Below are 21,854 nucleotides of genomic sequence, written 5' to 3' on the forward strand. Positions count from 1 at the left end.
CACCTGAAAAACTACACTTTCATTCTTTTGGAAGTAAACATCATTTAAACACTCTTTCTGATCTCCACTGCGATAACAATATAGCGTATCTTTCATGACAAGTCGCAGTATTGAGGCCAAGAATGGGGGTTGATAAAGTAAAATAACCTGCATTAAGAATAGGACTACATGGTAGTAACTGTTAGCCAGACTACTGTTGGCACCACTGTGAGAAATTCTGTGAGCTGTTGTCCTTTTCCCAACTCTGCTACCTTTAGGGAATTTTAATTTATGTGGCCACTGCTTGGGCAGGGATGTGTTGGGTTGGCTCTACTAGTTTATGATTGTAAAATGGTGGAAAAAAAGTTACAGAAAGTAGCTTTGCTGCAGAAGTTTGAAAAGTGCCTCTATTTTACTTCTGGACAGTCATAGCTATGACAGATTCCTCCCCCACTCTTATTGACAAGTTTTAAGCACCAGAGCACAGGAAGTTTTTTCGTCTGGCTTACAAATGTCCTACATTTAGTGTTTAGAGCACCAAAAAATTAAAGCTGCTATTTGTATTCAGTCAAAAATCTGTATTTCTTGAGGGTCTATGAAAGAACACTCATTAAAGCATTGAAGTAGAAGAATAGCTATTAGCTGGAAACATCCTTGGCTATTGACAGTAGTCAGATTAGTCCACAATGAAAAAAACCCTATTGGGATCATTCTTTATGCATCTAGACCTGTGCAGTATCCATTAAAAAAACCCCAGATGTTAAAACTGTACATGACTTAGTTATTACTTAAAATGTATTCCCAACTATATAAAAATCATTGCCATCTTGCTGTAACTTGGCATCTTCATTTTAATACACCATGTGACCTGGCACCCTGACCAGTGTGAAAAATCATCATGGCTCGCCAGAAGTGGCTCACGCTGAGGAGTGCACCCTACATCTGAAGCACTCCCTTCCACACTGATGAAAAATGGCAAAAAAGTAAAACAACCTCTAGACTGTAACATAAATAGAACAAAAGCACAGTCACAAATTAAAACATATTTGGCAGGTAAAACTGGCAAAATCTTGTGTTTTCTTTAATGAAGTAGGGAGGGCTGTTTCCCGCTACCTCACACTTAGATGGCACTTATTCCAGCACATAAAACGGGAGGATAATGATTAATTCCCGTCCGTTTACTCAAGTCATTTAACTTACGTCTTACCATCCACCGTTCTGTTTGTTTAAATGGAGAGAAAGGCGTAATGTTTTATAAAGCTGACAGGTGTTGGTTTACCGACTAGATTAAAATCATGTTTAAGACAAATTAATCCTGGCCGGTTCTGATAATTTATCTGAGCTACTTAACTCTGAGACAGCTGGAGGTGCCAACGGGCCACCTAATAAATTTACCTAAATAACACACAATCATGTCCTTGACCGTGTTCAGTTGTCCTGTAAGATGTAGATTATGTATGGATATATAATAAGAACACTCATTTCATGTTACACACAATATTGGTGAAGTAACCGTATCCCTGTGTGGCTTTTATGCCCTCCTCACATTAAGCCTCTTCTTCAATAATATTATGACAGGTCATAGCCTTCACCAAAGCCTCCAAATTAACACACACCTCTCCTGCTGCTGTCAGCATCATGCCAAAGATTGGCAACATTGGAGCTGATGTATCATGCCTTATGTGCTAGTATTTTGGAGTTCAAGGCAAAATACCTACATATCTACAGAATATTCACACCCAATATCCCAGATGCCAGGCCCCCCTGACACTGTGGGCCTCATAGCAGCCGCTATGGCTGCTATGCCTGTAGTTCCGCACTGATTGTCCCCATTTTGTTGTATAGCCATTTAAATAAACTATAGAAAGTTACTGTTGGTCACCGCCTATAGATACCACCTCCATTATTGCTTTCTGTAGCATACCCAATCTAAAGGGCAAAAATAACACTGCATTAAAATTAGGATGCACATAGTGCAAAGTTTTAGGCAGCAAATGTGGGCCCAAGTTGCAAAATCTGGGTACTCAAGGTTTCCTTTTTTGATACTTATCAACCTTATGCACAGTCCGACAAACCCCAGCACAAAAATCATGCAGTACAATTCAGTTTCAGATTTTGATTTCATTATTTATTGAATACAGTCCTCACGTAGCTTCCCTTTAAGTCAATGCCAAATGTGCAGAAGCCAAATTAGGACAAAATGTGATAATTCCAACATACACAACATTTACCAATAACTGCCAGCTATGATTTATAATATTTCCTATTAGTCACTCACAGCACATGACTGTATTGCATTCTATTATGTTTTGTCATTTTATATGTTCGTAATTGAGCTTTTTGAGCTGCCAGAAGTGACGGTAAAAATGTGGAGGCAAAAACGATGGTTATTATTTTTTGTAAATTCCTTCCAAGCCATCACATTGCAGGATGTTCATGGGATGGAATAGACATCCACAAAACAAACTTTCATAACAATTAAGCTGACAGTCACAGTTGTCAGAGAGTAAAAGAAATCAATGACAATTAAATTGTTCTAAAAACATCAGTTCCCTGGGGAACTATTTCAACCAGAAGTCAGTCTACAGCTAAGGTCTTACACAAAATACATATATTACTTTTTTCTTGGACAAGCCAAAGGAAATAAATCAATGCTATTGCTGAGATTATGTTGGAACGCTTTCACTTGGACATGAATATAAAGTACATTTATCATGGAGGCAGCCGTTTGGGGGGTTAAATCTGTTCAACAAACTGCAGCCAATCAAATATCTAAGCTTGTGACGTTATTTTTCATTTACTGGAAGTATGTATGCTCTTAAAGGAAATCTACCACTAGGATGAAAGATTGTAAACCAGGCACACAGACCTACTGGTGTGTGCCCCATCTGGTAGGATCCTCTACTCTATTAGCATCTTTTGCTCTTGTTTTTACAAAAAAAGGCTAAAAATGCAAATGATCAATAGGGGCTCTGGGCTCCATAGCTGTCAATTGAGCACAGAGACCCTCAGACTCATTTGCATAATTTTTAAAGCCTTATTTTCTTAAAAACAAGGGAATAGGAAGCTAAAAGATGAGTGGATCCTGTCGGAGGGGGCACGGGCCGGCATGTAAGTGTTGTTAGTTTACAAATCCTTCATTCTGGTGGTAAATTTCCTTTAAGTGGCTAATGGGCTCTGTCAGTCTATTGTTCCTATTGCCTTAGTGCCTTTACCAAAATAGCGACAATGATTCCGCCATGGTGAATAATCATACCTACTCTCTTGTTTTTTTTTCATTCAATGAGATTTATTACCATTTAGAACTTTGCTGTACAATTAAATGATGTTGTAAAAACTGTGTGATGTGAAAGTTATGATGTTTCCTTAACAGTACGAAACAGTGTACCTCATTCTTCTACTCTGTTTTCCTAACTCTGATTTACTGCCGTAGAGTTACAGAAACAGCATAGAACAACTGCCTATAGTGGCTCATAGTGGTCAGAAGAAGGACCCTGGGTTACACATGTTCTTTATGTTTGCTTTTAACTTAATCTTAAATGCATCTTACTAATATCTGGTTCAGTGGCTGCCTCCATGATGAATGGGTATGAGATGCTATATCACCAAAGTGGAGTGGTTTTTCCTGGTCATGTTACAGTAGTATTAAAAAAGTTTATTCATCCTACCTGTATGGTTGTTCTCCTGTGTGGGTCCTGAGATGTCTTGTTAAATTTGCAGATCTTGGAAAGATTTTGCCACAGTATCTGATAATGAGAAAAAAACACAATCAATAGTTGAGGATTTACATGCAACACGAAGATATTTCAAGTTTTAGCTCCTACTTTCCAGTATAATAATAATAATTCCTTTATATAGCTCACACAGATTACGCAGCGCTGCACAGAGTTTGCCAAATCAATCCCTGTCCCCAATGGGGCTCACAATCTAATCAACCTACCAGTATGTTTTACAGTGTGGGAGGAAACCGGAGGACCCGGAGGAAACCCACGCAAACACATTCCACCCATCTCTTTACATCTCTGTAAAGTGCATGTATTTTTTGTCGGTGGTCTATTTTAAGGTGACGACAATACATATGAATTTAAAAAGATCTTCATCATACAATGAGGTATGAGTATAGGCCAATGATGCATTGATACTAGTTTGTATTATATGCAGAATTACATTGATAGGCTGTTTATATACTTGTCCATATTTAGTAGAATGGCTTCACGTCATGCATAATGTACCTGCAGGTATAGCGTTCTTTTCCTTTCCGTAAGATTGAATCTGAAAGAGTTGGGGGCGGGGAGCGAAAGTTGAAAGGATGATGTGGGAGGGACGGTAGTGAACTTCCTGTGTCGGCTTTCAAGTTGGCGAAGCTTTCCAGCTTTTCAGTCATGGTTTCAATGGCTGACATCTATAGATAATAAATAATAACAAAATTAAAAACTTGAAAAAGAATAATCTTTAGAATTCATCATAACTCTACAACCATCAGAGTATAATATAAAACATAGTTACATTTATGGCATCTTTTTTTCAATGTGATTTTAAACAAAACCCACCTGCAGAAGTGCAGAGCAATTTTCCCTTTTGTGCTTAAGGTTTGGACAAATTGGGCATATAGTTCAGTCATTGCTTGGGATAATGGACAGTCTTGAGATGGCATACCCAGGGAATGAAAGCTTGTTTGCGTTCCATGGGTATGTGGGTCTATGAAGGTCTACAGTAGGTCTTTTATAGACCTAAATGCAAGCTTGGCCCAGCCAAGTAGATATGACCTAAACAGGGCAAAAAAAGACCTTCCCAGAATGAGAATAATAAATCCATAAGGCTGATGCCATTGGGAGACACCATTCACATGAGATTGTAATGCATTTGGCCATTTGAATTCTCTTACTTAGAAGAGGGAGTGGGGTTGTGCTATTGGAAAAAGCATAGGTGTAGCTCTCGATTGAGCAAGTGGAAACTAGAATAATGAGTGTTACTTACTAAATGAAAAATATAGAACATTTATTACAGAACCGCTAAATATTATAACAATGAAATAATTTTCAATGAAATTGATCTTTAAGTAATTGAATCAATGTAACCTACGGAATCCTTTGGTCAGTTTTTGTAACAGGGTTATGTAACACTGTATCTTTTTGTAGAATCTATCCAGGAAGCACAGCCTAGATCTGATAACTGATCCACAATCTGTAAACCGGATAGTTATTATAAATCTTCCTTTTTTTGGAGAATGTAACCTCTGCTTCTACAGTTATAACTTGAAGAAGCTTCTTACAGATTATATTGCTTTGAGGGGAAAATGAAATACAAGTTTGAACTGAAGCCAAAGAAAAAGCAAGGAAGACCGGTGAGGGAGCGGAAAATCGCAGGAAGCCATACATCAAATACTAGATGGACTATTGTACAACAAGGGCTGACCTTTTGCACGTTTACAATACATTAAGCTAGACTCTCGGGATGACTGCAGCCAAGACATTGTTTTAGAAAGATATCATTATTAAAAAGCTGTTGTAATGACCAAATATAAATTGTAGCATGTTGGCAGTCATTCATGAACCCTATTAAATACAGTAATTAGCCATAAAGGGCTTGAATCAATAGATTTATGCTCCACTGTGTGAACAGGCCAAAAAGACCGACGTAAAACTGAAGTAAGTTCTGCAAGTTTATCCCCAAGTCACCACTTCTAAGTCACACAGAAATGATAGGGCTAAAGATTAGTTGGGGAAATATATTCAAGGGCACAGGGCAGGAACTTTAGACAAATCACTGATTGACCAGCAGGGGGTGGTAAAACTGACGTTTCTCTTCTCCAAAAAAAGTATCTCTTATAACGTTTTCCCCGGGGTCTTTAGATGTTTTTTTTTTTCATTTTAAATCTCCCCTTACAAGTATCGGTTATATTTATTTTTTAACCTTGGCAGAAAAATGATACTTGATTCTTTTTCTGTTTATCCAATGTCAAGGTCTAATAGGTGTTCTAAAATAATAAATCTAAGAAACTCCTTTTGTTCTGTGGTTACTATTTACTAGAAAATGTGCATAGGCTGGCTATGATCGAGAGAGCGGTTCGAGCTTATCAGTTAGTCACCCTTTCATAATGATCACATGAGTAAAGATCCTATGATTTTATGATTGATTACATTTGCAATCTCTAATACATTACCAATACATTGGACAGGCTCCTCAATTTTTGCATTCCCAATCTTGGAGAGCAGACTTCTACCTGTTAGCAAACAGTTTACACTATGATATCCTATAGGTGTCGCTCCTGTGTTTGATAAAAACTATGGACTACAAGACTCTTCCTGAACTGTGTGCTGGTATTAACTAACTGCTCTATCATATCAGATCCTTTACAAGTAAATCTCACCACTATTTTAAAGCAGACAAACACAGGATGTTTCTGGCGGGCCCGTTGCCATTATCCAGTCATCTAGAAGGAAAATCACTGGAAGTTATTAACTATAAGTTGGCGGGGATGTGAAACAATGTGGGGTCTATGTTTAGTAGTGAGGTGGGAAATTCTGTGGATTTCTTAAGAAGAATGAGCTGCATAAAAAATATGATTGTGAACACTTCAGAAAAAAACTTTACGTTTTCTTAGATGACGATTTCAAATCTGTCTTTCAGTCAATGAGGTCACCAAACAGTAAGGACCCCTACCAAACTGAGACTTATGAAATTCAGGACTTACTATAGGTTGTCATTACCTATTACCCCGGCATCTGGGAAGACATGAATATGTTGTGCGGGAATAGTCCTTTGCCTTCCCCTAGAGATCAAGGTGGCACCAGCAATATCCAACATGTACTTCATTGTTCTTTTTCAAATTAACTGTCTTGATCAACTTAGTTTGCTCGCCAAATATCCATACTTCTATTTGGCATTGGGGTGAGCTGGATAGATTTAGAATCTATTGTACATTGGCATTTGTAGTTGGAGAATAATTATGGAGTTCCTATTTTGCCATGTTTTAAAACAATAAATCCCAGGTAACCTGGCCAGTAGGGACCTGTATACTGTAAGTAACCATTTCAGGTTCCCTGGTATTAACTTTGGCTGTACGTTGTTTTGTCTTAAGTGTTTGAGTGGAGTCGAAGTGCACAAAACCTATTAACTCTGCAGTGTGTCACAAATAACTCCCGGGCATAATGGAAAGAAATACATAATTTATACATTGTGATTGAAAAGAATGGGAGGTGAAAATAAACCATTTACCTGAGGGTGAAAAAGAAGTGGAGATGGCCGTAAATATTTGTCCTTCAATGTCCCCACAGGGTCTGTCACCTTCCGCTTTTCCACCCTGCTGGACAGCAACACATAGGGTTACATACCCCAAAAAATAGCAGTAGTTGTATAACAAAATAATAATATTAAAAATAACAAAAGCTACCTGAGTATAACCCCTTTTCAAGAGCCCTTAATGTCATACTGTAGAAGAAATAGGTATATACCCCCGACTTGCATTGGTGGAATCCACTGACTATGGTCATTTGTGCAAAAGTATCACAACTCGGCATAGCTGAAGGCTCACTTATCCACTGTGGTTTTGTAAGTAATACATCAGTTTTAATTGCAATATTGTGTCTCCATGTGTCACTAGCAAGTTGTCTAGGCTGTGCCTGCATGTAGGGTGCTGGAATATGTCTCCGTTCCTTTAGAGCTCTTAAACATTAGACAAAAACTTTTGTTGTTGCAAATATAGCACATAGACAATCATTAATGAATTAATTAATTGAATTCAGTATCTATGTAAAAATGAATAATTCACTGTAATCTAAGGCTAAAACATATCTATGAATTAAAGTATGTAACATATTGTATTATATACAAAAGTTTAGTATCATAATAAATCACCATATCTCAACCCGGCCTGCTCACGCGATGAGGACAGGGCCAGACCAATTGATATGTGATATATTGCAGTTGGATGAGAACATTTCCTGTAATTTAATGAGTTAACATCCTTTTGAGTTCTTGGTGGAGACTCTGCTGTTAAAGACAGTGAAATAACTGGAACGTTCCCTGATAGGATGCTCATTATACTGGTCAACGCCACGCTATATTTAGAAGTGAAAACAGAGCACAGACATAGTCATAATATGTGTCACAACCAAAGAGATAAGATAATTGTGGCAAATAGATCATTGGATTGTGAGCCGACCTCATAAAAATAGAATATCGAAACAATCATAAGGAATATTTACCAGTCATGTGCAGAACATCTAACCTGATTTACAATAATTTTCCTTGCAACTCACAAAATATGTTTTGATAAGGTAAAGATATGTTAATACCTGTAAATGGGGTCCATGAAGAAGGGAGAAGGCTTGGCGTAGTGAAGAGGTGGTTGTTGGGGAAGAGGTGGTGGAGGGATTTTTGAAAGCATTTCAGCAGATATGGCTTTCCTGTCACCATAGATATGGTTTTTACGTGTTTCCCTTGCCCCATTTTGACTGGCTCTACTTCTGTTACCAATGCTGAGGTCCAATGGTTGCTCCTCTCCTGAGGATGGTTGTGTCAAAGCCTTAGGTGGAATTAAGGCTGACTTTATCTCTTTTGGTTTGGTCGTGAGATCAAATGGTGATTCTGAACTTGAGCTGCCAACTTTTTGAAGGTCTCTAGGAGATTTTGGTTCAGCTTTCACCAGTAAGTTGTGATTCATTGTCCGTTCAGTAAAAGCTGGGTACAAAGAATGGGGAAAGTTTGGGAGAAACTGAAAAGGAAACATGGAATGATAAGGAAGGGAACCCATTTTTTTTTCTTGCATCCCCATAAATCCTGGTCCAAAATATTTCTCTGCTATAGAAGCAATAGCTTTAATAGAGTCATTTGCTGCTCCCATTGATGGAAGTAACTGTTCTTCTGGAGGAGGAAAAAAGGAATGCTGAGAGTAAAAGAAGGGCCTCTCTGTAACATTATTAGAACTACTAGAGACAGAACTGCTAACAATGTCTTGTTTATTTTCTACAGGTTTGCTCTTTTCTTTGTTTTTGTCTCTTTCACTATCTACATCACTATCCAAGTCAGACCCAGTGCCAGTGGTGGTATCCAGATCAGTCCCCGAGGTTGTGTTGACATCTTCAAAATCACTTCCGTCGGATAGATCACTGCTCCTAGATTTATGTTTTTCTAAGTATGAATCTTCCATACTGTTTTCAAATTTTTCCTCCAGTGAAAGTGGCTGGTTACTATTGCTGCTGTTCAACGAGGGGATAAGGGAGAGTTGAGGATTACCCATTGGACTGGGAAGTTTTGCTTCTCGTGTATGGTTTAAGGGGTTTTTGAGCAGTGGAGATGGAGGTAATAATGGTGGCCGGGGATACAGCGATGGAGGAAATATTCCTGGAAATCCTGGAGCCAAAGGTGGAAAAGGAGGAGCAGGTGAAAATGGCAAGCTACCCGGATGTGCCCTGGAAGGAAAATAGTCATTGAAAGCAAGGCTAGAGTGATTCATGTTTGGAGAAGGTTTAGACTTGTCCATCAAAGAACTTGGTGTCAAGGGCAGACCAGGCCCAAACATTCCACCGGGATTGTAATGGTTTTTTCCTTCACAGAAGCGCCGGTGCTTGTTAAGAGAGGAGGTAGTGCTAAACATCTGTCCACAGTCCTTACACTTAATCTGTGTACGGCAGTCTGCATGCATTCTTTTGTGACGACACAGGTTGGAGAACTGTGTGTACGATTTATGGCAGACCTCACCTGGAACACCAACAGAAACCAAAACAAAAACAATATAAAATAAAAACATATAGACTGTGTGAAAGGCATTCGTGATCATCTGATGTAAACATAAAGAGTAAAGTAAAGAAAAATTGCAAATGTGTAAAATAATTACCATAAGTTATGAAAAATATTCCATTGTGCACATTATATATTGTCTATCGGTATATGTCATTTTTAGTGCTATAGCTTAATTATACTTTACAAAAACATACAGAAGAAATATATTGTGCAAACACAGAGCAGTTTTCACATTGACATCCCAATTTTTTAACACTGCATTTAACATGAGAATCCATACTAGGTAATTTATTATCCAGGATGCTGCACAATATATAAAAGCATGACCATTCTTGGTTTACTGCCCAGGATCTGCAGTTGGGAATGGTGGATTAACACACTGTGAAGTTCTAAGTTGGCAATGTACCGTGTCCCACAAATGACTTTGCTAGCAGAAAATGATGACGGTTATTATTCTTTTTTTTCTTTTAATAGAAAAGTCATGGGGCTCCCAGTAGTTGGTCCCATAGACCAGGATAAAGAAGAGACAAGCAAATGTTTCAATTGCCCACATATGGAATGTGGAAGTTCTGAAAGGGAGGGGGGGGTCTGTCTATTCAGGAACATGGTCAAAAAGGTATAGTGGTTAAGCTTCAGGGCTGGGAGCTGCTCTACTAAGAAAAAAGAAAGTCTGCACTTTATTGAATTCTATTTTTTTCATACAGGGACATTATAAAAAACAACTGGTCCTAAGAAGGTCTTAAAATCTGGTGAATAAAAACTCTTTCCAGGAGTGGATGACACAGCAAATTCACCCGAAAGTCAGACCATGATATGTTCAGGGATGTTGTAAAACTCAAGACATTTCACACTCTACAAAATGCAGATAGCATGGTAAATGTTCAAGTTCATTACACAATAAGAAAAACATATGGCTTGTGTGGAATGATTGGCAGGAGATAGCCTCTTCTTCCAATTAATTTCTATTAAACAACATGGCTAAAGTTTGCAAAGTGCCTTCTAAACTAACTGGGATTGTGTCGCACACAAACCCCTTTTTGTTGCAGATGCAAGGCTTCCAGGCAACATAATTTAGGTTGTGTGTCATCTCACAGTCCGACTGATTCGGACTGAACGCGGGATTTAACTTTCAAAATGTTTTGCAAGCCCTAGCACTAACATGCACCACTAAAAAGATGGTGAACTCTGTCGGACCTGAGTGGGGAAGCAACACATTCATGATATCGGGTGCACAATCTTAGTGAATTGCGGCACAGTGTATTGGAGTCAGACAATGCACTTTCTGTGAACTCCGAGGACAGGGTAAGTAAATGTGCTACAGTATATCAGCTGAAATATACTATACACAGTCATGGAGAGGTAATAGTTTGTTCTTGTTTTGTATCCACCTGTCCACCTTGCAGTCAAAAATACTTCAACTGCTACAGGTAATTCTATGAGAATTATTAGTGCTTAATACATGGCTTTTCCATATCAGCTGCAGTAATGTTAAATAACATTTTATCATGACTTAACCAAAAGTTATGATAAAATAAAAATTTATTAAAATGTCTGTAAAATCAAAATCTACACAATGTAACTGCCTTGAATATATTCTATTACAAAAGAGGACTGTTATTAGAAGAGAGCTGGACTACAAACATGGATGCAAAAAAATCCAAAAGAACTGAGACACAACACTGATGAGAAAGTTATTCGTAGACTGAAGCAATATTTATTTAGTGCTTCACAGACATCAGTAATTCCTAGTAGTTCCTTTCCTGGAAGTTCTGTTTTTATCATGATTAAAGAGAATGATTACATACTACAGTGGGGAATTAGATGGTTAATACTAATGGGAATGAGCTCAAATACATATGGTTGAATATGGTAGACTCCATATCTCTAATTCATCAAGTTAAAGCATCCACATTAACTGATGTACTGTATACACATCCAAGCCTGTTAAAAAACCCAGACAATAGTCACTTAAATTCCATAGGTTTATTCTCAAATCAATGAGGCCTGTAGTGATTATTCAGCCTTGTGACCTATCAGCAACCCTGAGCCCTCTGTATTTCATTGAAATGAATCTTCGACAATGCTGCCAAGTAGACGGTCAAAAGATATGTTTAGACTATATCCCCACAGAATGACTGTTCAACATCTATGTCAGCTTTACTGAATGAAGACGTGGAATCATAATGAGTATGTATTTAATATCTTATTTTAAAGATCCACTTAAGATCCAGTTACTTTTTGAGAGGGATTTAGAGAGATTTTCTTAAAAGGAACAAGCTCTGAAGGCATCAGCATGGTACCATATGGGACACCAAAAAATCCTGAGAAGGGATGCAATATTTATTTAGTGCCATGTTGCCTTCTAAGTTGTCCATGGGCACAAGTCCTGTTACCTGGACTGGGTGCTACATGTAGAGGGAAAATGTAGAAACTGAAACTGCATTAAAATATCAAAGTGGACACTTCATTCTCAGAACCGTTGTGGATCTCAAAACCAGACCATCAACAAAAATGATGGTATTTCCAAGCTATATGCCATCATTTTTTTTAAGTTGCCAAAAAAACCCCTTTCAAGAGAAATTCCAGAATAAAGAAAAGAAAGTTCAGCTTTGATCAGTATCATGGCATGGTGGGCAGTTTCAGTAATTTCTTTGTTGCCTACCAGGTTGCTATGAGACTATTAGGGCAGCAGAGGCTTTTAAGAGAACAATTGGGCATCTCTCGATCCTCAAGTAAGTAGAACGTTGTTGAAAAATGGTTTGGCTACCTTTTTAATCTAATTTGTTTAACATTTTGAAAAGTACTTGAAGCAAAAATGGTTGTTCTAGATATGAGGAAGACAACTTACATATGAAAGGTTTGACAGTACTATGAATGTGCTTATGTTGCTTGAGACCTGACGAGGTGGCAAAGGTCTTGCCACAGTCAGGACACGCGTGTGCTCTGGCTCCAACGTGTTGGGAACGGATGTGTCTCTGGAGGTTGCTTGGGTCAGTAAAGACCTAAAAAAACAAAAATAAAAATGACATTACAGGATGTAAAAATACACCAAAATGTTCGTTCTTTATCAATAAGTTCTTATCATATACTGCTCAGTAAATTAATATATAGATCAACTATACTATGACCTACAGCACAAAATTATTTCTTCCAAATGTTTTATTCTTTTGAACAAAGGTTTTTTAGCTACAGGGAGATAAATCTAGCTCTAGAATAACATATGACTGTGAACACAGGGGTACAACTAAGAGTTGCATGATACATTGATGATGCTTTGACTAGATCAACTTCTGAATGTCCAAATGTTTTTAAACAAAGGCAAATATTTCAGTTTTGGATTTTCATTTAAGTTAATTAAGGGACTTTGGCAGAACACTCAAACTCTCTAACCTAAATATTATGGGTTCCCTTAAAGGGCTGGATTTGGATAACTACATTTTTTGACTACATTGTAGATTTTTACCAGACCTATTTTATATATCTTTATGTAAAACTAGATAGCTATGCATTCTTATAGCTCTCAAATATAATACATAACTATTTTTTTGAATACAAATAATGGGTGGGGGCAGGGTGGTGACTTATGAAATCAATCTTAATGCCCCCACACACATTAGATGAAAATCAGCCAAATTTCGGGGCTGGCTTTGATCAACCCTGTACTGTTTTTAGGGTTACAGAATTTGCCTTTTGAAATCCAACTCACTAATTCTTATTTCACCAGACATCTTCTATAAGTGGAGGGTTTTAATGCCCCCAGACACATTAGACGATCAACAGGCCTAGCCAACATTCATTTAACATGTATGCTCGGCTTTCCAATAAAATTTTTTGATTCATGGTAAATCACTAAAGCTATAATTAGGAAATCGATTGAAACTTTTTCACCCAAAAGCTACAACAGTGTTCAAGTTAGATGAAAACAGTTTATAGGACAGACATATGGTAAACATTTCTGGGAAGAGGTCCCTAGGTAGGCTCAGTTTTTAAGGGATCATAAGAAATGGTCGACATCTAATTCGTGAAGTGATTTTGTAAGATGAGAAAGAGAAATTTTGTGTACAAAAAGGCCAATTTCTAAAATCAGTTGACCATAAGCAGTTATGATCAGGGGTCATATTGTTAGTTATTGCTAGTGGTATACTAAAGCTATTTTGAACCAATTGTGGGCATGTCTAAGTGGTCAATTCATATGCACAGTGAGGGCAATGTATCATGCCTTGTATGCCATAGCGTACAATGCATGAAAAAGTTAGAAATTCCAGGCCGTGTGCCCCGTAAGGGCAGAGAGCAGAGTGCATTCACTATACCCTGCACTATTGAAATTCAAGTGACTAATTCTTTGATCCTGGCACAGGTTATAGTAGAATTCCACGCCAGGCAGGACCTAGCCTAGAATTAATCTGGAAGCATTGAATTGAAGCCTCTCAGTATATCTGGCGCAACATGCGCTTGTGGGGGGGGGGGGGATATCAAGACATTATAGAGGTCTTTTGCCTCCCTATATTTTATCTTGGGAAATGCTGCTCTATTCCTTAACTATATTAATTGTATACTATGCAGCAATGCTGCCTTGTAGCCATGTTCAGCTATTTTAGATAGAAATAGAAAATAAAATTTTACATTCTTAGAGCAAATCTAATATAACCCCAATTTTCAGCTGGAAAATTGTGTTGTAACCCATTATAATACAGTTTTGTTCTATTGGAGTATTGGAATGTTTTCATATTATATTAACACTGATAAAATGGAAACCTTTATAAAATAGTTAACGTTTTTGTTTTCTAAAATGAATATCATAAATTATATAGCACACACCTAAAGTTCAAATGTGCAAAGTTTCGGGAAGCTGCAAACAAGATATCACACATTTTTTAATAATTTTTTTTCTAAGCTATCCTTCTGACAAGAGGAACTGTGGTGGCATTGGGACAACCATTGTTCCTGATATACTGTCTTGATTACATTTATGGATCAAGTCAAGATGCCTTGGCCAGATAAAGCCACTTGGGTTTACTCCATTGGCAGGAAGACAGGAAAAGCAAACAGAGATTCATGGTGGTGTCATCTAACCAGTGCAATGCAAGGAATGTCAACTGTTCTTTAGACATATTCCCTAAGGAATGGGGAGCATACCTAAGGAACAATAGAGCGCTCTCTAAGTCCGCTTAGCTTTACCACAGTTCAACCAGAAGAAGGAATCTCATATCAATGATCAAATGTGATACTTAAAGTGTTTAGGAGATTAAATGAAGGTGCCACCCGAAACCTTGCACTTGTGACCGTGTGTGATCATACAGTAAATGTAACTATGTCATAACACTGACGTCTACTTTAGGTGTGTGAGGTTCCGCTTCAGTGTTGTTGTTGCAGTTCAAATATATGGGTAATCTGGAAGGAAGATCACTTGGGAACCAGGACTCGTTCTGCAAAGGACATACGTGAGACACAGATCATTCCAAGCATCAGCCTTGGGTCACACGTTCAAGGACATCACAATGATAATGAATTAAGAAAAAAACATAAAATAATTAGTTGATCAGTACCTTTACACAGTTCTCACATTCAAATCGCTTTCCACTGTCATGTGACATCTGGTGGCGAATCAGATTTGATTTCCAGTTGAAGGCTTTTGGGCACTGGTCACATTTGTATTCCCTCTCTTCTGTATGAATTATCATATGTTGTTCCAAACTGCAAAGAACACATGGTTGTCCAAAAAGTGAGAAGGGAAAGTGCCACCTGTACCCTTGAAATTTTTCTCGGTTCAACTATTACATATTTAAGCTTGGATAATTTGAAATAGATTGGTCTTCATGAGTCATGCAAGCTAGCTTCATCGATCACTAAAACTTGAAAATTGCATTACAGCATTTACTTGTCCATAGAAATCTTATAGATAACAAATACGTCAATAAAAGTTTCAGATCATTAACTACAGAAAATCTTTTCCAATAAATACTTTTTTTTCTAGTTTACAGAGGTAGACAGGAATCTGATATTATTATGCATAAAGGCAAAGCCTATAATCTGGGTCTGTGAGGTCAAGATGTCAAGTGGAATGGGATTGCTGGTGAGGAAGACCACTTACATCCACTCAAGTTTCCTTTCTTCATTCTGAAGAGTTTAAATGTTCTAGAAGTCTAAGACAGGACATGCCCCTCAACAACCCTACTGACAAAGGTCTTCCAAGACGTAAATTGAAAAGTGGAGAAAGCACTCACAAATGAAAGCTACAAAATCAAAAATGCATTGTAACCACCACCAAATGTGGTGCATAAGGCAATGTTGGAGGCCATTACACTTATCCTTATTCAGGCAAAACCTTTGGTTTCACTACACTACAGAAATTCAGCTTGAATAAGGGAGTGTTGGAACCATTGCTTAATGGACAGCCATTGCCAGTGGTTACAATAAAACTATTTGATGATTTGAAAGTTAGGCGTCTCACTGCTGCTGGGAATAATTGTTTTGAGGTCTTCACTTCAACAAATACACATAGCAGTAAAGTCTGTCAAAACCTTACAATCAGACCAAGATAAAAAGCAAGTAATAGTAGGCTCTTTCAATTCTGAGGAAAACGTTATGAATCCAAAGAGCAACACTACCAAAGCATATTTTATAATACTCGAGTCTGTGTGATTATACCTATATGTAGTAAGAAAGAAATTGTTGTATATAATCTAGTTGATGTGTGAAAATGAGGTAGAGTAATTGAAAGTTGTAGAATTTCTTGAAGCTGTGTGACTTGATGATGACAGGTGTACTGAAGTATTTGAGCACTTTCAGAGTAGCTGATTGTTGTCCCATTGTTTGTTGTCCATACGTAATTATAGAGATTAATATATCACATATCATTCACACACACAGCTCATGAAAGACATCAATGTCCCACTAACCTGTACTTGTTGGGAAAAAGGCGCTCACAGTCCTTGCACTCATGAACTTGTTCATTATCGAAACCCTCTTGCTTGATCTCTTCATTTAGAGACTCGTATATGTGGTTGACTGTGTTGCAGGCATATTTTTGGTGCCGCCTTAAATCAAGCTTGGACTGGAACAGCTCATCACAATCTTCACAGCGAAATGTGTGTTCTTCTGTGGATGAAAAAGACATTGAGAAACCATGACCCAACAAAAATGAAGCCAGAAACTCATTACTACAGCAATTCCCCATCTACTCCTAACCAGCTCTGCAAACGTCTGAATGTTCCTCAAACGACAATGAAATTACAGATTTAGGGCCAGCGGTTACTATCAAAGCCATCTCTAGTTTTACAACCCTGTGCCTCTGCAGAAAGTCCCACCATACAAGAACAAGACACTAGAATTAACACCCAAGTTGCATTGTTCATTAGAAAGTCTTCAGACAACAATTGCTGATCCTAACCAACAATAAGAAAGCGCTTGGGGAGAGAACATGTTAATAGTATAATATATACAATAAACGATTATCACCAAGGTCAAACAAATTAAAATAAGGGCAGCTGTTAATAGGTTTACGAGACGGCATCCTGGAGGCCAAGCCAAGTCAAACAATTGAGTCTCAGTTGTAAATATTTCAAAAATACAAGTTTTTTTTGTACAAAAACAAGGGTTATCCAAACCTTCCCCTCACAGAGCAATTCAGGGAACAGAAGCTTCTTAAGGTATTTAGCTACTTTGCACTTAAAACATCTTTCTGCAATTAAACTTTCCCTCTTATGCAAACAGCTTAGAGCAAACTTTCTGCATGTAGCAGGGTTCATTAACTCCCAAGGTAGACGGTAATTAAGCTTTTTGGTGTGGATTTATTGACACTGGCAGGCATGCCACACGGCGCTGGCACAGGCAACGTTATGATAGTAACATTTCAGCATCTTAGTGCTTTGCACAGCTACCTCCTGTTTAAGTACTGGGTTTGATGCCGGTAGCCTCAGGGTATGGTGTTATGAGGCACGCTACAAATTATAAATCCAGAGCATAAACTTATGCAAATAACCATAAAAAGGTCATTGCTTGCAAATAAACAAACCTATTAAATACAACAAGCAAATAAATAAATAAAGAGGGGCTTGTTCATTTTATATGTTCTTGGCTGCCATTGGATACTACATTGTGGGCCAAAAAGATACACCAGGCTATGAAGAATGCTGCATGTTGGGGTGATAAACCAACTTATTTGAAGGACTACCATTGCTGGAGTTGGAAGACAGTCTGGAAAAACAGAGAACTGGTGGTAATTTTGCCAATGACCCAGTTTATCCAGAACCATGATGATTGGAATAAGTAGGAAATTTCTATCCTATCTATCTATCTATCCATCCACCACACATAAATTTATCTACATTCTACTTATCCATCCTTCACATATTAATCTATCTACCTGTATGAATGACTATTTATGTATCTAATCTGAAGCTTTATTATATTGTTTAAGAATTTAATTTTTCCCTTGACTTATTAGTTTGGTCACAAAAGACAATAAGGAAATAGACATCAGCAATTCTTTCTGTCTGCCTGTTATTACTTCCCTACAGGATGTCCAGTAAAATGAACAATAATGGGAATCCTGACCCTTAGGTGATCACTTGAGTTAATTTAAGAAGCTGGGAAACAAACTGCTTCTATTGTGCACTTAATAACTATTCATAACAGCTTCTCCTCTAGACCAACAAGCTGCAACACTTCACATAACCAAGTTTGTGGTTTATTAAGATTATCAGACAAGAGAAAAACTGTTAAAAAATATTAAAAATCGCCAAAAAAGCAAAAATATTTGGCAAGTAATATATATACAGAAGGAAGAAAGGAATAAGTTTGCAGATGCAGCCCACCTATGCCAATGTCACCAGTTATTACCTTGGTGGTCACTCCTTTAACGCAAAAGTAAACAGAAAGTAGAGACTGGAAGATAGGGGTATCACAGGAATCACCATTACCAGAGATATACAGGATCGGTAATTGGCTTATTTTATAAGAGTGACCTATGCACTGTGTCCATGTTATATGAATTATTTGGCACCTGAAAATCTAATCTCCTTGGTTCCACTCAAAATGGGTCCAAATCTAGTCTGTACATATTGGGACTTTAACAAAATATGGCCATCTGGATGAGCCCATTTATTCCGGAACAAATGGACATAGAAGGGATACAGAACAGGTGATAGAAACACATAACTTTTATGCAGTTTTTGTGCCTGCAACTTCAGTTGTAATAGGAAGCCCTCAGCAATAAGATGGTTGTAAGCTCCTGCCACTGATATACTCCTTTGTGTAGCAGCTGCACTATACCTCATGTGACACAAATTTCACATTCCGGTGCAAAAAAACAAAAAACAGTTGGGCCATGTGCCACATTTTTCACGCCCCTGTTAAAGGTGCACCAAAGAAAAGTTGGCACACTCTGTTGGAGCAGTGCATGGATAGCCAATTTCATGAAGAATGTGCGTCACAATTCATGAATATGGCGCACCCGGCACACTTCACAGGCAAACTGCACATGGGCCACTGTGTTTGGTCTAGTTCATTTAGTGGAATTTTGTCACAAATGACACTAGGAATATAGCGCACGTTGGAAAATCAGGGTCAAATACTGCTGTGTCAACCTACCATGCTCAAAACAACCATGAGTATAGTAGTGACCAAACGGTTTCTAATGGGTTGTCGTCTATTTTACCAGATTAAAAAGTTGAGTCTACAGGACTTTTTATCCATGTTTTGAACTGTACTGGATATTTCAGTTCCAGTAGGGGAACCAATTAATTGTACAGACTGCCTTAGATGGATCAGAAGATTAGGAAGATTCAGGGGAGCAGTTCTCAAATCCTACATTCCTATGTTCCTACCAAATTATTGATGGCACCTAAGTCCTATTCACAAAGTTATTCTTTGAGGCACAAAGAAAACTACGGACCAAAAGTAAAGGTTAGTTATTAAATATCATTAAAAGAAAAATTGCCAGCATTAGCCCTTGTTTGTAAAATCTGTGGTTGCATCAAGTCTCTATCTAAAGTTCCATCAGTAACACTCAGGACAATAGTGGAATGTTACTGAAAAATAAATCAGTTCCTAATAGCTTTCAGAAGAACCAAGGGGAAGGCAATTATATGGCATCGACATGCTAATCTACCAGAATAAAGTCTCAAAGGAGTTCAAGAACCCTACTCAAAATTCCAGCAGAGATAAGGGGTCTTGTGCATTTGGCTAGGGTTGGCATAAAAGATTTTTAGGATAATTATCTTCATGCAGAACATTTTTGCATTTGTTTTCGTGTGTAAAAAAAAAAAAAAATATATATATATATATATTTGTCTCAAGAAAAGAATATGTTAGAGGTTGAATTATTTTGTCCCTGGCACATTAAGCAAAAACATTTGAAATATATTATTTCATGAATAGCGGCTGTGTACAATCTAGGCCTTGACAACTTTTTTGGTATTGCAAACCTTTTGTTTTTACCTGCTTGTTCACAGAATTCCCAATATACTTGAGTATAAGTCAAAAATTGTGCTGAAAATTTCCCACTCGGCTTCTACTCGAGTATAGGAAAAAAAACCAAAACTGAGTACTTATCTTTCCGACACCCTGAGCAGGTCCTCTTACTTCATGTGCATCGGCACCAGCTCCACGTCCATGACAGGTCCATGTGCACGGCCCGGCCAGCACACAAATTATTATGTCAGCCGCTGCTGGGCCTGGCATGCTATATTCTCAAGGGGGCTGGCTATATACTAAAGGGGGCTGGCTGGCTATATACTACAGGGGCCTGGCTGGCTATATACTACAGGGGGCTGGCTTGCTATATACGCCAGGGGGCTCGCTGGAAATATACTACAGGGGGCTAGCTATATACTACAGGGGGCTGACTATATACTACAGGAGCTGGTTATATACTAATGGGGGTTGGCTGGATATATACTCCCATGGGCTGGCTATATACTATGGGCTGGTTATATACTACTGAGGCTGGCTATATACTGGGGACCGGCTGGCTGTATTTACTACTGAGGCTGGCTGGCTATATACTACAGGGGGCTGGTGGCTATATACTACAGGAGGCTGGCTGACTGTATACTACTGAGGCTGACTGGATATATACCACTGAGGGCTGGCTATATACTGAGGAGGCTGTGACAAATGCCTTTCCTACCCTAGGCTTATACTCAAGTCAATAGGTTTTCCCAGTTTTTTGGTGGTAAAATTAGTGCCTTAGCTTATATTCGGGTCGGCTTGTACTCGAGTATATACGGTATATTAAACCAGACAATTAATTAATAAAATGTGATGGAGTGGCTAATCAAGTAACAATCATTTTTTAAAATATAACAGTAAAAGAAATGATGCCCAACAATAGGCATAACATAAAGGCTGTGGCTAGATTTGTTGTTTTAAAAAGTGCCCATACGATTGAAAAAGTAATTTTCACCTACGCTGAGCTAAGGCTTCTCTTTCATGGATCATCTTTTTGTCACTGATATTACTGCTGGAACCTCTAAAAAAATTCTATGCGCCTACAAATTATACAACTATTGGTCTTCTTGGACCACACTAGGTCTATTCACTACTACATTTTTTCCAGTCGCTTTTGATACTGATCTATTTTTCATTGAGGTTTATTTGACCTTTAGCTCTAAACCACAAGTGACCCCCTTCCCCCCCTTCCTTGACTTTTGTCAAACATTGACCTAATATTTCGGGCAATAATGTGAGAGGCATGTTCTAATCCTCGGATTTTACTTATAGTTAATGATGACCTTTTCGTTAACTTTAGTAAAATCATTGAACCCATGAATCTAACTGTAACAATAATGACCATGGAGGGAGTGTGGCCTTTTCAGTCTTCATCTGGCTTTTCAGATATAAAGACAACTTTCCCACAGAATATAGAAATCTACATCTCCTGATGTTATCAAAAGATATCAAAAGACAAGAAGACTTAAAATAACATCGCTGCCACTTAGTCTTCAACATTCATGGCATTGTACACACTGAATGGTACTTTATATTATAACTAAATATCACAATTATATCGGTGCTGTATGGCGGTATGATTTAGGGAGCATATGGCAGTCTCATTTGAATAATTTGGACCTCGCATGATTCTTTTGAAATCAGTTTTTTGATTGTACATTTCTTTGCATCGAGGCTTG

At 38.0% G+C, this 21,854-nt stretch overlaps 1 protein-coding gene across 8 annotated transcripts in view; it reads right to left on the reverse strand.

The window, feature by feature from the left end:
- Positions 1 to 21,854, reverse strand: part of PRDM16 (PR/SET domain 16) — a 397,365-nt gene that overhangs the window by 12,502 nt on the left and 363,009 nt on the right. For 3 of the 8 annotated variants that reach the window (XM_072156322.1, XM_072156317.1, XM_072156324.1), the window contains 8 exons: positions 16,623 to 16,821; positions 15,270 to 15,417; positions 15,051 to 15,149; positions 12,572 to 12,725; positions 8,277 to 9,681; positions 7,198 to 7,285; positions 4,212 to 4,381; positions 3,648 to 3,725 (listed from right to left, as the gene is read on the reverse strand). In XM_072156322.1, coding sequence (XP_072012423.1) covers positions 3,648 to 3,725; positions 4,212 to 4,381; positions 7,198 to 7,285; positions 8,277 to 9,681; positions 12,572 to 12,725; positions 15,051 to 15,149; positions 15,270 to 15,417; positions 16,623 to 16,821 — 2,341 coding nt within the window. The remainder of the gene's footprint in view (positions 1 to 3,647; positions 3,726 to 4,211; positions 4,382 to 7,197; positions 7,286 to 8,276; positions 9,682 to 12,571; positions 12,726 to 15,050; positions 15,150 to 15,269; positions 15,418 to 16,622; positions 16,822 to 21,854) is intronic. The other 5 variants (XM_072156319.1, XM_072156325.1, XM_072156318.1 and 2 more) reach the window with 4 other exon arrangements.

Source organism: Engystomops pustulosus, chromosome 6, assembly GCF_040894005.1.
Source record: "Engystomops pustulosus chromosome 6, aEngPut4.maternal, whole genome shotgun sequence".
NCBI lineage: Eukaryota > Metazoa > Chordata > Amphibia > Anura > Leptodactylidae > Engystomops > Engystomops pustulosus.